Source organism: Bufo gargarizans, chromosome 9 (genome assembly GCF_014858855.1).
Source record: "Bufo gargarizans isolate SCDJY-AF-19 chromosome 9, ASM1485885v1, whole genome shotgun sequence".
Classification (NCBI taxonomy): Eukaryota; Metazoa; Chordata; class Amphibia; order Anura; family Bufonidae; genus Bufo; species Bufo gargarizans.
The window spans coordinates 149,638,744-149,655,367 of record NC_058088.1 but is presented as its reverse complement, the minus strand read 5'-3'; the positions used below and the strand labels follow the sequence as shown (position 1 = coordinate 149,655,367).

Below are 16,624 nucleotides of genomic sequence, written 5' to 3'. Positions count from 1 at the left end.
TCTCAGAGGCAAAGGAGAGTATGGAAATACAACCTGTGACACACTCAGATCAGGGATCGGCAATAATGTAAAGAAAAGTGAAGTGAAAAAAGCCAAATGGATTGTATGATCAAATGAAAACGACCAGAAGAGGACCAAGTTGTCAGTTCGTGATGAGTGGACCAGTTTGTCCTGCTTTGGACGAACCCGGAATAGAATTAGAAATTCAAGTTGCTTGATTACTCCATGAAAAACATTGAGATAATCGGCAGACAGGTCCCCCTTAAATCATCAGGAGCTGCCAACAAAAACCTCATGTCCACGGTCAGCTGAAAATGAATGAACATTCTTCAAATATCTGTAAGGAATAAATCAAGGCAACTGGACTTACAGTACAGTAAGTCCAGTTGCCTTGATTTATTCCTTACAGATATACCATGACCTGGATAAATGAGAACCTTCACAGACATTCTTCATATACTTCACCAGGCAATGTGTTTTCTTCCAGTGTTGTCGACGCTCAGTGAGGAAACAGCTTGATAACAATCTGGCCTTTCACAAGATCTTGGGTTATACAATTGCATTATTGACAGGTAGGATTTTAGTCTTTTTATCTGCTTCTTCAGTCATGTTTGCATAAAATTGTATCAATTATTTGAAGCCTATTAGTCCAGGATAGGAATTAACTTTGAAAGTTATGGAATGACAAGCAGGAGGAAATTACTCTAGAGTAAGGCTACTTTCACACTAGCGTTCGGGCGGATCCGTTCTGAACGGATCCGCTCATAATAATGCAGACGGAGGCTCCGTTCAGAACGGATCCGTCTGCATTATATTAGCTAAAAAAAGCTAAGTGTGAAAATAGCCTCGGACGGATCCGTCCAGACTTTCAATGTAAAGTCAATGGGGGACGGATCCGCCTGAAGATTGAGCCACAGGGTGACATCTTCAAACGGATCCGTCCCCATTGACTTACATTGTAAGTCTGGGCGGATCCTGCACGCCTCCGCACGGCCAGGCGGACACCCGAACGCTGCAAGCAGCGTTCAGCTGTCCGCCTGTCCGTGCGGAGGCGAGCGGAGCGGAGGCTGAACGCCGCCAGACTGATGCAGTCTGAGCGGATCCGCTCCATTCAGACTGCATCAGGGCTGGACGGCTGCGTTCGGGTCCGCTCGTGAGCCCCTTCAAACGGAGCTCACGAACGGACCAGCGAACGCTAGTGTGAAAGCAGCCTAAATCATACCAAGTGTTGAAGGCTATGTACACCTTTAGGGGCAATAGTTTTTATTATTGCATTGCACTTATTATGAGGTAAAAAACATTTTTTAAGTTATCCATATACAGCACTCGGCTGTTTCCTAAACCCCTGCCATTTAGATATTGATGACCTATACTGAAGATAGTACAGGAAAATCTCTTTACATATATTTATTTTAGACCAGAAAATCTCTTTAAGTAAAAACATGCCCTACACATAAGGTTTGTATTTTAATGTCATCCTTTTAGGCCTTATGCCTACAGCTGCAATACAGATCCATCTGTAATAAGGTAGGCATAGACTGCAAAGGGCCATTAAGCCCTAGCTACATTTCCTGGTTGGATGCTACAGCTGTTACTACCTCTGCTTCCATTGCACTACAGAGTCTGGCAGAACAAATGTGCACATTCACACTACTACTGATTTTAAAAAAAACTCCACAAAAAGTATGTTTGTAAGACTCTTTCCAGACCCTACCTCATTCAGCATAGTCAAAACTGCTGACAGACTCTCTTTAAAGAGGACCTGTCACAACTCCTGACATGCCTGTTTTAATAGCTGCATGCATTCCCCATGTATTTCTACTAGACGTTATGAATGAATTGCTAGCAGTCTGCAGTAAGGGTACAGAGGGGGGGGGGGGGGGCTCTGCACAGTCTGACAATGGCAGCACTGACTGGATAGAGTGACTGTGCAGGTACACCCCCAACTGGTTACCCCCCTCTGTACCATTACTGCAGACTGCTAAGAATTCATCCATAACTTCTAGTGCAGATAATAAAGGAATGGCACAACGTAGAGCCATAAGACTCGATGGTCTAGAATTATTATTACACGGGGAATGCATGAAGCAATTAAAAGAGGCATGTCATGAGTGGTGAAAGGTCCCCTTTAAGTGTAGTTGATAAGGCATCAACTGTAGTTTTAAGGGAATAGTAAATATTGTAAGTAAGCTTTTCCCGAAGCAAAATGGCTGATAATTATAATTGGAAAACCGTTTAATCATTGATATGGGCCCCCTCACCTCTAGGAAAGCCCTTAAAGGGAACCTGTCATGTGGATATTTGATTATAATCTAACTAATTATATACAATCATTAACTACTAAAAAGTGCCTTAGATGTATTCACTTACTGGTGTGACAGATGGTTACCTCATAATATACACACAAAGATGCCGCATGCTGCATGCTAATGAGCTGATTCGAGTCCGGCGTGATGTCATTGAGTCCAGCGTATATTTAATTCAGAGCTATAGCCACTCCCCTGCCCACCTGCTGCTGATTCCTATGGAAACAAACTGTCATTCAGCAGCAGGTGGGCGGGGAGAGTCAGGAGCTCATGAATATTCATGACTCATCATTATCAGCTGGAGCTTTTCAATACAAGATGTTGGCAGATTGACTGGGTCAATTAAAGAAAGTGACCCAACATTTTGCTAAACGAATCAGTCACGTATTTATGTTGCCCTTAGTTAGGACACCATAAAACTGGTGACGGGCTCCCTTTAAGAAGAGAAAATGTATAAGTTTTGTTCAAGGCCTTGAAAATATTCTGGACACCCCAGTTAAAGTTGTATTAGTAGTCACTCTAATTTCCCTTTGTTTTTCCAGAAACAGCTTTCCTCAATGTACTTGTGATGTTTCATATTTTTATTTTGTATTTTTCAGCTGTCCACACAATTGCACACTTATTTAACATTGAAAGGTTTTATGATGGTGCACAGTCCTCAAAGAATACTCTTCAAGGAATGTTATCAAGCATAGATAACACGACTGGAGATTGGATCAACCCAATAAGATCCAAAAGTGAGGTAAAACATCATAAAATTATTGGAGCATTCAGAGTAAAAAACTGTTTCATTATTTTACAGCTCACACCTGGCCAGTATGCCATCTCTGATTTTTTAGATTTTTTTTGTGTGGATCACATTGTTTACTCCAGCTATGGTGCTCTTTAACCCATTAAGCATGTGGCCTATATCAACCGCCATATTTTTTTCCATCCATTTTTTTCCATCCATTTTCATCTTCACCTTCAGAGAGCACTAACTTATTTTTATTATTGATGGAGCCAAATCAGCACACCGCGCTCCACAAGCCGCCCGTGCAGGTGGCATGTGAAGCGGCATTGATTGGCCGACGTGGGTGGCCTGTGGAGTGCAGTGTGCTGATTGGTCTGCCCGCCGGCCAATTCTTGCACCTGTTATTGTAACGGGGCATAATGTCTAGTTATTTATAAATATGTAATTGTAGGGGACAAACGGCTAACATAAATATTAAGGAGTCAGTTATTCATTTATGTCTTAATTTCTAGGAGGAATAACAGAGGAACAATATAGAGTTCTAAGGAAAAAGTACACAGCCTTGTTATTTCATGAGGAATACAAGTATTCAGTAAAAAAAAAAGACACTTCATTATTATTCATATTTACATAGCTCTTATTAAATTACTACTGAATGTAGTGATCATACAGCGGCTGTTGGGTGCACGGCATCTAGGCCTAGATTGTGTTACGCACTCCCGCACCAATGGGTTCTATATAGTGTATTAGCAATGTGGCCACTAAAGCGTAATTGTGTAATATGTAAAGGGTGTATAGCCAGACATTCATAGCAGTGCCTGAAAGCTATCTCTGTATACAGTGCGCCTGCTATCAGTGATAACCCCCGCCCATCATAAATGACAAGCTTTGCTGTATCTTTACCAATAAAAGTATATATCAATCAGTTTTTTCATGGTAACGGGGCCCCTTTAATACGGCAACATCATAATCAATATGTCGGTTTATCTTTGTATAACTAGACATGTTACGGCTTGAACCATTTTTCTTGTGGTCTGAGTGTGTTTTTTCACATCAAATGAAAGTCATGCGTTTAATTAGTCCAGTTTTTTTGGCTATTTTGTCAACTGTTATTAACTGAATGGGGCGGTGTTTAGATGTGGTTTGGGTCGGTGTTTAGGTGTCGTTTGGGAGGGGTTATGGGCGGGGGAAGGGGTGTGTCGACCTGTCACTTTTGGTTTGACGAGAACACTTTTGTGTTTATGGTGTTATTGATATTGGTATAATTGACTTTATTCTGTCATGACAATGCCAAATTCATATAATATTTTAAAAAATACAGCCTGTTTTGTAAAATAAAAAAGTTGTTTGGCCTAAAATGGGTTGACCACTTTTATATAACATGTTTGTGAGGGATACCAGAGCTCGACTGCCCGCTTGACGTCAGATGTCAACTACGTAGAGCCAGCGAGATCCGGTATGGTTACTGGTTACCAAGGCGTGACATTACACCCTCCTGGAGGAGCGGGTAAGGTCAGGTTGGTACAGTTTTCACAGACACCTCCTGTCCACGCGGGCACAGAGAGGCAACAATTTAGAGAGCCTTTTCACTGCCCCAGTAAAACAGCGCGTTCTCAGCCCGGGAAGACTGCCACCAGTTTCTTGTTTGATATAAGCCCGGTCCGCTAACGGGATTATATAACTTAAAAAATCAACCCACGGTAGCGTATTACTAGGCCGAAACACATACGCGGGGATTCGTGATCGAGATACAACTCTGCTGGGCTGGCAGCACATAAGCCACAAAACCGATTAGGACTCATGGCTCCAGACCAGAATGTCGCAGGAAGGTGGTTCTGGGATGGATCCGCCTGGATTCCGGCTACCAGTAGAGTCCAAGAATGGTACAGTTATTTGGTTCTGTGGGGAAATATGTATATCTCCCCTCCCTGGCATCCCACCGCCAGACTATGACAACGGGCCTGTTCATCGTTGCCACAGGGACACAAATATGCATCTGGTTTATGTCTGTGATGGACGGGCGATTCATAATTCCTTATAAATTGCCGGTTACGTGATGTCTGATAATGTGCATTGAACTCGGGAATGGCCTAGACCCCCTGCAGGGAAGTTTTTCCTGGTCCATTAGCTGGTTTCCTGGCTGCCTGAATGGAGGTGAGAAATGTAAACAAAGGTGGATTGCTAGAGGCTCTCTGCCATCTGGCTGGCTTTGAAGTAGGGCTCCCCCTGTTGAGCTCACTACCTCTGCTACCTTACAGCAGATGGTTGGTTGGCTGACAGTAAACATTAATCCATATTCCTCACAATGTTCTAAACAGTGGGCAAAATCGAAGTATGCCACTTACTAATATGCAGTGTTCAGAATTATTGCACTTTTTGAAGCGCTGTCCCCTGATTTTTTAGCTCTTCTCCCCCTACAGCGCTTCTGCTTTTGTCCAGAAAAAGGCTGCTGATTGAGGGCATGTAACACGACCCCATCCATCTCTCATTGCACCTGTGCTAATTTCCTGTGTAAGCCTTGTGTAATACTTTTATCTGCTCTTGCAGACCAGGAAATTGGATTTACATAGACCAATCCAACATTATACATCATTACACATCTAGAATTGGCTGTCATGTGCATATCTGCAGAATAAATCTGCTCTGTTCAGAGCTCTGCAACCCTAAATAACAGAATACTTGGGTGGGACTGGACCTTTAAGCTAGGGAGATCTAATAACCATGTATAAATATATCAGGGGTCAGAACATCCTACGTCAGGACATCTCTGCGTCTGGAGGAAATAAGGTTTCTACACAAACATAGAAGAGGATTCTTTACGGTAAGAGCAGTGAGACTATGGAACCAGGTTCGGACTGGCCCACAGGGGTACAGGTGAATCCCCCGGTGGGCCCCTGAGCAAGATGGTCCCCTTGTCTTCCACCCCCTGCACAAGTGGCACATAACACAGTAGACTTACTGCACTACAGACATATAGTCAATGTACAGCAGCTCCACCAGCCTGTGTTCATATAAAAAACTTGATAGATTATTAAAGAAACTACCCAGAATATTATTATAGACACGATCAGAGCTGAGAGGACTTCTAGGCATAGAGGAAAGCTACCAGTATCCTCTTTTCCACCGGACCTACCTTCTTAAAGTTGCTGCAGGGACCCCCATATACAATTATTTGGTATCAGGTGGGCCCCCCCAGCTATGTGAGCAGGTGATATTTGTATGTATTCGTACGGTGGGCCCCCAAAATACATTTTACTGGTGGGCCATAGGCACCTCAGTCGGACACTGTATGGAACTCTCTGCCTGCGGAGTGGTGGAGTCCAAGAGGGGCCTGGATGCATTGCTGGAGTATAATACATAAAACAGAGAAGCTGCTCCTCATAGTATAAGACGGCAGCATCAGAAATATAAGAAAGCTTACCAGAGTCAGTTGTGCAAGCATGTATAATTCTGGAAATAGCTTGAAGTAGCTAATGTAGCTGGTGTGCAATACGGCTGCTCCCTCCGGGAAGCCAGCAGACTCCAAACATTGTGCTTGGGTTGGCAACGTTTATTAAAAGTGTAGAGTGCAGCGCCAGTTGGCTTCTACATCATGTTTTTTTTTAGCCTTCCAAACTGTGTTACTATGTTAAATGGGTTATCCAAAATATAAAACATTCCCCCCAATGCCCGGGTACCTCATACAGATTATACTTAACCCACTTCCCGTCACCTGTGTCGCTCCTGATGCCCACAGGGCCACCGCTGCACCTCCCTGCGCACCATGGATCAAAACATCTGGCAACCGGGGGAGCAGCCAATAGCAGGCCACGTCGGGCACAAGTCTCCCAAGTGTCACCCGAAATGCAGCGATGGCCGTGCTGGGATCGGGAGCGATAAGTATAATAGTTTTATAGTTTTGATAACCACTTTATTTCCACCTTACAAACACTGCACACCAATAGAAAATGTTTTTGTAACTTTTTTTTTATGTTACAATGCAGATGCTAGCACAAGTCATTGCAGTCTTCCAAGCATTTTGCACATATAAGTCACAATATGTTTTTCTTCTCTCTTCTTCACAGACACCATCTTATTTTGGTTTCACTTCCATTGCTGGTGTAACAGGCGTGGTGATCACGCTAGCACTGATATTAATGATCACATCATCTACTGAGTTTATCCGCAGGTGCTATTTTGAAGTTTTCTGGTACACCCACCACCTATTTATTATCTTCTTTGCTGGCCTTTTGATTCATGGAGTTGGGTGAGTATTCATTCAGCAATTAGTCTACATCTCAGTGGAGCATTGCTCTGAGTTGACATTTGCATCCAGATTGTTTCAATTTCCACTCGTATTTTTCCCTATGTTTCCCAGAAACCCCCTCTCTATGTAAATGCTTAGCCCACCTCTGCATCCATTTTTATTCTTTCACTAAGGCTAGTTTCACACTAGCGTTCGTCGGTCCGCTCGTGAGCTCCGTTTGAAGGAGCTCACGAGCGGACCCGAACGCCTCCGTCCAGCCCTGATGCAGTCTGAATGGATGCGGATCCGCTCAGACTGCATCAGTCTGACGGCGTTCAGCCTCCGCTCCGCTCGCCTCCGCACGGACAGGCGGACAGCTGAACGCTGCTTGCAGCGTTCAACTGTCCGCCTGGCCGTGCGGAAGCGAGCGGATCCGTTCAGACTTACAATGTAAGTCAATGGGAACGGATCCGCTTGAAGATGACACCATATGGCTCAATCTTCAAGCGGATCCGTCCCCCATTGACTTTACATTGAAAGTCTGAACGGATCCGCTCAGGCTGCTTTCACACTTAGAATTTTTTCTAAGTTATTAATGCAGACGGATCCGTACTGAACGGAGCCTCCGTCTGCATTAATATGATCGGATCCGTTCAGAACGGATCCGCCCGAACGCTTGTGTGAAAGTAGCCTCAAGCATTTAAAATAAAATGTAATAGCAAATAGTCTTGATTAGTATCATACAATGTTGTGTCTACAGCCCCTATGCAGACTTATGTGTCTCCATGATAACAAACTGCAAAAAAATAAAATCTGTCAGTCCATCCTTACATTCATTAGGTTAGCAGGGTGTAGGGGGCAGATAGAAGGGAGTATGACTGCAGGACCAAGCTACAAAAGTTTGATTGTTGCCTTTTACCATGGAGAGAGGCTCAGGTTCTCACTGGGTGGTGGAGACTGCGGTTGTCAACGTATTCATCTATTAGCATATTAACCACAGAAAAGTGCCAATATGTAAAAAGTGAGCCTGATTACAGACCTATAGGCCTAAGTTTAAACTGGGTAAAATATCTGAAGACTTTCTAAAAGATGCTATCCTGTATAAGTGTGCATAAGCATGGGTTTATGAATGTGTGTGGATGCGGGTAAGTAACTGGCTCAGTGATAGAAAACAGAGGGTGGTTATTAACGGTAAACACTCAGATTGGGTCACTGTCACTAGTGGGGTATCTCAGGGGTCAGTATTGGGCCCTATTCTCTTTAATATATTTATAAATGATATTGCAGAAGGATTACACAGTCATTTTTTGCTGACAATACTAAACTGTGTAAACACAACAGAAGACAGTAATCTTTGGGAGGTTTGGTCAGAGAAGTGGTTTATCACTGATAAATGTAAAGTTACATAGTTACATAGTTCAAACAAAACAATAGCTGACCATAGGGAGACCCACTACAGCAAACACTGTGTCGAAGACCCATAACTGGGGCTCCACGGTTATTTTGCATATTACTAATTCCCAGGGAGCTTTGCACTTTGGATTGCTGTGTTGACTCTTAAATGAGGCTCCACAGTGTTTTCTGTAGCTGGTCTCCCTAAGGTCAGCTATTGTTTTGTTTGAGTAGTCTTCAAGGCATTGCTCCCGGTTAGCCAGAATCCTACTCCACACTGATGAGGGGCAACACCCCGAAACAGCTGTCTGTGGATGGATAATTGGCTTAGGTCTTCCCCGTCATATTCTTAAAGCTTGTAAAAGAGCGGGATCTTGACATAGGGGCCACTTAATATGGTGGATTTGGTGATCTCTGTAATGGGGACATCCCTTTGCTCGGTTTTCCTTCCTTTTAGGGATATCTGGCTTTCGCTGTGTTGAAGACCCATAACTGGGGCTCCACGATTATTTTGCATAGTTACATAGTTAATATGGTTGAAAAAAGACATCCATCCATCAAGTTCAACCAAGGAATAGGTGGGGATGTGAATCCCAGAAGGAAGTGAGACTCAGATTTCTACAAGTTTTTTTTTTATAAGCATTTATGTTTTTTACTTTTAAGAATTTGTCTAAACCCTTTTTGAAACTGTCCACTGTTCCTGCTGTGACCACATCCTGAGGAAGTCTATTCCACAGATTCACAGTTCTTACAGTAAAGAGGCTTTGGCGCTTCCAGAGAATGAACTTTTTCTTCTCCAGTCGGACGCAGTGCCCCCTTGTCTTTTGAGCGCATTTTACATGGAACAGTTTTTCTCAGTATTTTTTGTATGGCCCGTTTATATACTTGTACAGGTTAATCATGTCCCTCCTTAGACGTCTCTTCTCAAGACTAAATAAATTCAATCTTTTACACTTTATTCATATAAATAAGACCCTCCATGCCCCTTATCAGTTTAGTCACTCTCCTCTGTACTTTTTCCAGCTGTAGTGCTTCCTTTCTATGTACTGGTGCCCAGAACTGGACTGCGTATTCCAGATGAGGCCGCACCAGCGCTTTGTAAAGTGGTAATATTACATCCCTGCCCCGCGAGTCCATGCCTCGTTTAATGCATGACAATATCCTGGTCGCCTTATAAGCATCTGATTGACATTGTATGCTGTAATTTAATCTACCATCTACAAGGACACCCAAATCCTTCTCTATAAGTGACTCTCCCAATGCTACATCCCCTAGGACATATGAAGCACAGAGATTATTACTACCAAGATGCAGAACTTTACATTTATCCACATTGAACCTCATTTGCCAAGTTGATGCCCAATCACTCAGAGTGTTCAAGTCAGCTTGTAGTTTTTGGACATCTTCCATAGACTTTACAGTTCTACACAGCTTAGTGTCATCTGCAAAAATAGATATGGTGCTATTAATCCCGTTCTCAATATCATTAAAAAAATAAAATAATAAAGGACCCAGCACTGAACCTTGGGGTACACCACTTATTAGGCTACTTTCACACCTGCGTTCGGAGCGGATCCGTCTGGTGTCTGCACAGACGGATCCGCACCTATAATGCAAAGGCTTAGATCCGTTCAGAACGGATCCGTTTGCATTACCATGAACAAAAAAAAAAAACGGATGCGTTTTGACTTTACATTGAAAGTCAATGGGGGACGGATCCGTTTGAAAATTGAGCCATACTGTGTCAACTTCAAACGGATCCGTCCCCATTGACTTACATTGTAAGTCTGGACGGATCCGTTTGCTTCCGCACGGCCAGGCGGACATCCGAACGCTGCAAGCAGCGTTCGGGTGTCCGCCTGCTGAGCGGAGGACAAACGGTGCCAGACTGTTGCATTCTGAGCGGATCCACATCCACTCAGAATGCATTAGGGCTGGACGGATCCGTTCGGGGCCGCTTGTGAGAGCCTTCAAACGGAACTCACAAGCGGAGCCCCGAACGCAAGTGTGAAAGTAGCCTAACCTGGGACCATTCTGAATAGGAATCATTGACCACAACTCTCTGGACACGGCCAGTTTTGAATCCAATTACAGACTATACTTTCCAAGCCTATAGACCTTACTTTACCTATTAAACATCTAGGAGGGACAATATCAAAAGTCTTTGCAAAATCCAGAAACACTACATCCACAGCCGCCCCTCTGTCCAGGTTACTACTCACCTCCTCATAAAAACAGATCAGGTTAGTCTACCAACTTCTGTCCTTGGTAACCCCATGCTGGTTATCACTTATAATATTATTTATAGTCACATACTCCTGTATATAGTCCCTTAAGTCCTTTATGAGTTATGCACATGGGAAGGAAAAATAAAGTTACTAGTACATTCTTATTGGTAAAACACTGGGTAACACTGACATGGAAAAGGAGTTAGGAATTTTAGTGGACAGTAACCTTAAAGGGGTTATCCTAGAAAAGATAATGATGGCGTATCCTCATGATAGGTCATCATCAGCACATCCCTAAGGATCCAAGTCCCAGCTCCTCCACTGATTAGCTGTTACAGTGACCCACCGCGCTCATCGCTAGTTATTTCATTATATGATTACAGTGTTGGATTGGGATGCCTAGGGCCCACCAGTTCATTCTAGGGACCCACTGTACAACTACATGCAAATGCTACCTGCTCAGACAGCAGCACGATGGTCAAGGTGATTGATTATAGGGGTCCCTGAATGATTTTGAGAAGGATAGTCCCAGGGGAAAGAGGGTACTTTGCTAGCCTACCTCTGTTCTTACAAGTCATCTCAGCCACCTGATGTGTCTGTAATAAACTGGCTAGTCTCTTAAATAATCTACCTAGTTTTTTATATGGAGGCCTACGCTGGTTGAGATGCTGTAGGCTGCCTCTCTGTATGTAGTATAATCAGTCTGTTAAGCCATATGCCATTTATGGATGGGGTGGGGAACTGGGGGCCCACCAAGCTAGGGGCCTACCGGGGGATTCCATTGTTCCCCCGTGGACCAGTCTGATACTATATGATAATAAGGGAATCTGGTAATAACACTGTCCTGCTTTTGTCAGATTTTCTGCCATGATTTCAATATACCTTGATCTAAATGTGTAAATACTGTACATCGTTTTCGGCACAGCTCTGTATTTGGAAGATTAACATATACTTTACATAGTGCGTCTAATAATAATACGGCAACCTGTTTCATTGCTTTATTTCTTCCTCTGCTACATCATTCTTTTCTCTAACATTACTGTTTTATTTGCAGTCGCATAGTTAGAGGCCAGACCCCCGATAGTCTTAGCAGTCACAGTTATGATGACTGCCATGATAAATATGCTGTTTGGAAGGAAAAAAAAGGTAGAGATGGTGATGAAGATGACGATGATGATGATTGTTTTATGCCTAGCTTCGAAGGCAATCCTCCAATGGTAAAGTAATGCAAAGTGGTTGGACTTCTCAATTGTGTCTTATATATTTTCAATTTTAATACAAATAATTTTGCAATATCTACACAAATCAAAGTACAAGAAAAGGGGTTTAAACATCAACAAGTACTGTAGGTTAGTAATGCAAATTATTGCAGAGGAGGCAGCAGTAAATGCTCACTGCACACTTCCTGGCCCTGTACATTGTACGCTATGAGTCTGCTATCCCTGTATGGGAGAATATCTCTGCTAAGCAGTATATGGTAGGGCGTGCACCGGTTTATTGTATCTCAGGGATTCTGTGAGGAAAAAAGGTCAACTGAGGTACAGTATACCAGTATATAGGGACCACATTACAGTTCCTTACAACATAGATACAGAACATGGGATTGTGCATGAGTCATTAGCGCAGATTTTTTTTACATTTTTTTATACTCTGAATTGAATTACAATTCTTTGCCTACAGAAGAGTGCTGTGCTGTGTATAGATAGGTATACAATATATCTTAGCAATAGTGTTATTACATAATTCAGATGTTGTGGCAAAAATACCAACTTAACATCATGTTTTATGTTTTTTTTACTCTAGACATGGATGTGGATTATAGCTCCAATTATAATATATATACTTGAAAGGTGTCTAAGGTTTTATCGGTCCCAGCAGAGAGTTGTTGTTATAAAGGTAGGTGTAATTGTATCTGCACATAAGTACCTGTACATCCGACGCTCACATCCATAGCTGTAAATGAATGTCCATCTTTTAATACTATTTTATTTGCATCTAGAATATTATGTGCTGATTAATTCCCTAATACTTTATATCTTTACAATGATCTGAGCCCTATATTTCTGATGCAGAGCCCCAAAAGGGGACAATTTATTAAATGGGCTGTCTGAGATAATTAAAAATCTTGGCAATGCCCTCGAATGCTGTAAAATGATGGTTTACTTAGCTCATTCTCCAGTGTCATCCTCTGTGCCTCTGTCCCAGTCATCCTGCCACTGCTTGTTTCCAATCTGCAGCAATGACGTGGAGAAGTACAGTACAGACCAAAAGTTTGGACACACCTTCTCATTCAAAGAGTTTTCTTTATTTTCATGACTATGAATTGTAGATTCACACTGAAGGCATCAAAATTATGAATTAACACATGTGGAATTATATACATAACAAAAAAGTGTGAAACAACTGAAAATATATCTGCAAATAATAAATCAGCTCGTTGGAAGAACGAGTAAACGTTTTCAAGAAATCTACAGTACGTCCAGTTGCCTTGATTTATTCTTTGCAGATATACCATGACCTGGATAAATGAGAACCTTCACAGACAACTGAAAATATGTAATAGTCTAGGTTCTTCAAAGTAGCCACCTTTTGCTTTGATTACTGCTTTGCACACTCTTGGCATTCTCTTGATGAGCTTCAAGAGGTAGTCACCTGAAATGGTCTTCCAACAGTCTTGAAGGAGTTCCCAGAGATGCTTAGCACTTGTTGGCCCTTTTGCCTTCACTCTGCTCGATTGGGTTCAGGTCCAGTGACTGTGGAGGGCAGGTCATCTGGCGCAGCACCCCATCACTCTCCTTCATGGTCAAATAGCCCTTACTCAGCCTGGAGGTGTGTTTGGGGTCATTGTCCTGTTGAAAAATAAATGATGGTCCAACTAAACGCAAACCGGATGGAATAGCATGCAGCTGCAAGATCCTGTGGTAGCCATGCTGGTTCAGTATGCCTTCAATTTTGAATAAATCCCCAACAGTGTCACCAGCAAAGCACCCCCACACCATCACACCTCCTCCTCCATGCTTCATGGTGGGAACCAGGCATGTAGAGTCCATCCGTTCACCTTTTCTGCGTCGCACAAAGACACGGTGGTTGGAACCAAAGATCTCAAATTTGGACTCATCAGACCAAAGCACAGATTTCCACTGGTCTAATGTACATTCCTTGTGTTTTTTAGCCCAAACAAGTCTCTACTGCTTGTTGCCTGTCCTAAGCAGTGTTTTCCTAGCAGATATTCTACCATGAAGGCCTGATTCACACAGTCTCCTCTTAACAGTTGTTCTAGAGATGTGTCTGCTGCTAGAACTCTGTGTGGCATTGACCTGGTCTCTAATCTGAGCTGCTGTTAACCTGCGATTTCTGAGGCTGGTGACTCGGATGAACTTATCCTCCGCAGCAGAGGTGACTCTTGGTCTTCCTTTCCTGGGGCGGTCCGCATGTGAGCCAGTTTCTTTGTAGCGCTTGATGGTTTTTGTGACTGCACTTGGGGACACTTTCAAAGTTTTACCAATTTTTCGGACTGACTGACCTTCATTCCTTAAAGTAATGATGGCCACTTGTTTTTCTTTACTTAGCTGCTTTTTTCTTGCCATAATACAAATTCTAATCAGTCTATTCAGTAGGACTATCAGCTGTGTATCCACCTGACTTCTCCACAACGCAACTGATAGTCCCAACCCCATTTATAAGGCAAGAAATCCCACTTAAACCTGACAGGGCACACCTGTGAAGTGAAAACCATTTCAGGTGACTACCTCTTGAAGCTCATCAAGAGACTGACAAGAGTGTGCAAAGCAGTAATCAAAGCAAAAGGTGGCTACTTTGAAGAACCTAGAATATGACATATTTTCAGTTGTTTCACACTTTTTTGTTATGTATATAATTCCACATGTGTTAATTCATAGTTTTGATGCCTTCAGTGTGAATCTACAATTTTCATAGTCATGAAAATAAAGAAAACTCTTTGAATGAGAAGGTGTGTCCAAACTTTTGGTCTGTACTGTATATCACAGCTGCAGTCTGGAAACAAGCAGCAGCAGGAAGATCGGACTGGCCGTGCGGAGACAGAGGAAAGTATACCATTATTGTTTATTTTACAGCATTCAGGGGGCATGGCCAAGATTTTTAGATTGTTTAAATGAAGGTTTTTATGCTAAACATAAATTAACTGTTTTTGATATCTTTTTGATTTTCCATGAGATGATGTGGGGACTATATGTAATATATAAAGGTTCAGCCAGCATGTATTAAACCAAAGGATCTAGGAAATGTCATACAAAGCTGCACCTCTGAGATATAAAAACAGTCTTTGGGTGGGTTCACATCATGTTTTTGCCATCCATTTGTCGTGTATGTTAAGAAAGTGATACAAAAGCTTAGTACACCACACTTTTCCATACTGCAGAGTCCGGTAAAAAAAATGTTTTTTTACAATGAAACTCTATATACAGAAATTTACAAAAAATTTGCACTACAATGGTAAATGCAATTGACAATATATGGCTAAAACCTCACACTGATATTAAAAGGAGACTTTCGACAATATATTCTTATATCAAGAACATACCCGAGCCCGCGCACCCCATAAAGGCATCTTAAAGTGGCACGGGACCTAACGCTAACCTACCTGTGCCGTATGGGCAATCACAGGGGCATAAGGTCTGGCACACAGCGAATAGCTCCCAGTTACCTCCAGCGTGAAATCATACATATAATGGTTACAGACCACCATTGATGGATTGCAGGGTGGTCTGTAACCATGAAAACAAGCAGTATATAATGTGATGGAAGCAAAGGAAGCAATATGGAGAGTTACAATACATTATTAAGAGGCTTGTATTAACTTTCTCTACATTATAAAGGCCACTAACTGAAGTGAGACAACCCCTTTAATAAAAATATGATTGCTCTGGACCTCAGACTGGGCCTGAAGGTTCATCTTCCAACAAGATGATGACCCTAAGCACACAGCTAAGACAACACAGGAATGGCTTAGGGACAACTTTGTGAATGCCCTTGAGTGGCCGGGCCAGAGCCCTGACTTGAACCTAGTCGAACATCTCTGGAGAGACTTAAAAATGACTGTCCACCGAGGGTCCCCATCCAACCTAAAAGAGCTTGAACAGATCTGCAGAGACAAATGGCAAAAATCCCTCTATCCAGGTGTAAAGAGTAAAGGGTCAGAATACTTATGTCAATGCAATATTTTTGTTTTTCCTTTTCAATAAATTAGCAATGATTTTAACCATTTTGTTTTCACTTTGCCATTAAATGAGGCAAAGAGTGCAGACTGATGAGAAAAAAAATCAAATAGTTTTTTTTAATTTTTAGCACATAGCCACAACATAATAAAATGTGAAAAAAGTTAAATAGTCTGAAGACCTTGCAAATGCATTGTATATAACACAGGAGCCACCATTCACAAAAGGTGATGGTAACAGCTCACCTCCTAGAGACAGAACTCCGTCAGTCCTACATTAGAGAATGTAATGGTGGACTGACATCCTGTTGTTTCATTCGGAGAGGAACAAGAATTTTATAGATAATCACTAACGAGTGTTCATGGGAACGCTCATTAGCAATTATCTGGAGGTGTAAATGTACCGCCGATAAACAAGCAAAATGCTCGTTCATCGGGTAATGCGATCGTTTGTACAGACACAGAAATCATTGTTTGCTGGCAGCAAATCGTGTCATGTAAACATGATCTGCTGCCGGCAAACAAGTCAGTATGGTTAAGAGCGAT

General features: G+C 42.4%; 1 protein-coding gene across 1 annotated transcript in view; it reads left to right on the top strand.

The window, feature by feature from the left end:
- Positions 1 to 16,624, top strand: part of NOX1 (NADPH oxidase 1) — a 42,772-nt gene that overhangs the window by 14,713 nt on the left and 11,435 nt on the right. The window contains exons 4-8 of the mRNA XM_044268726.1: positions 488 to 572; positions 2,906 to 3,048; positions 7,104 to 7,285; positions 11,939 to 12,101; positions 12,688 to 12,780. Of these exons, the coding sequence (XP_044124661.1) occupies positions 488 to 572; positions 2,906 to 3,048; positions 7,104 to 7,285; positions 11,939 to 12,101; positions 12,688 to 12,780 (666 nt within the window). The remainder of the gene's footprint in view (positions 1 to 487; positions 573 to 2,905; positions 3,049 to 7,103; positions 7,286 to 11,938; positions 12,102 to 12,687; positions 12,781 to 16,624) is intronic.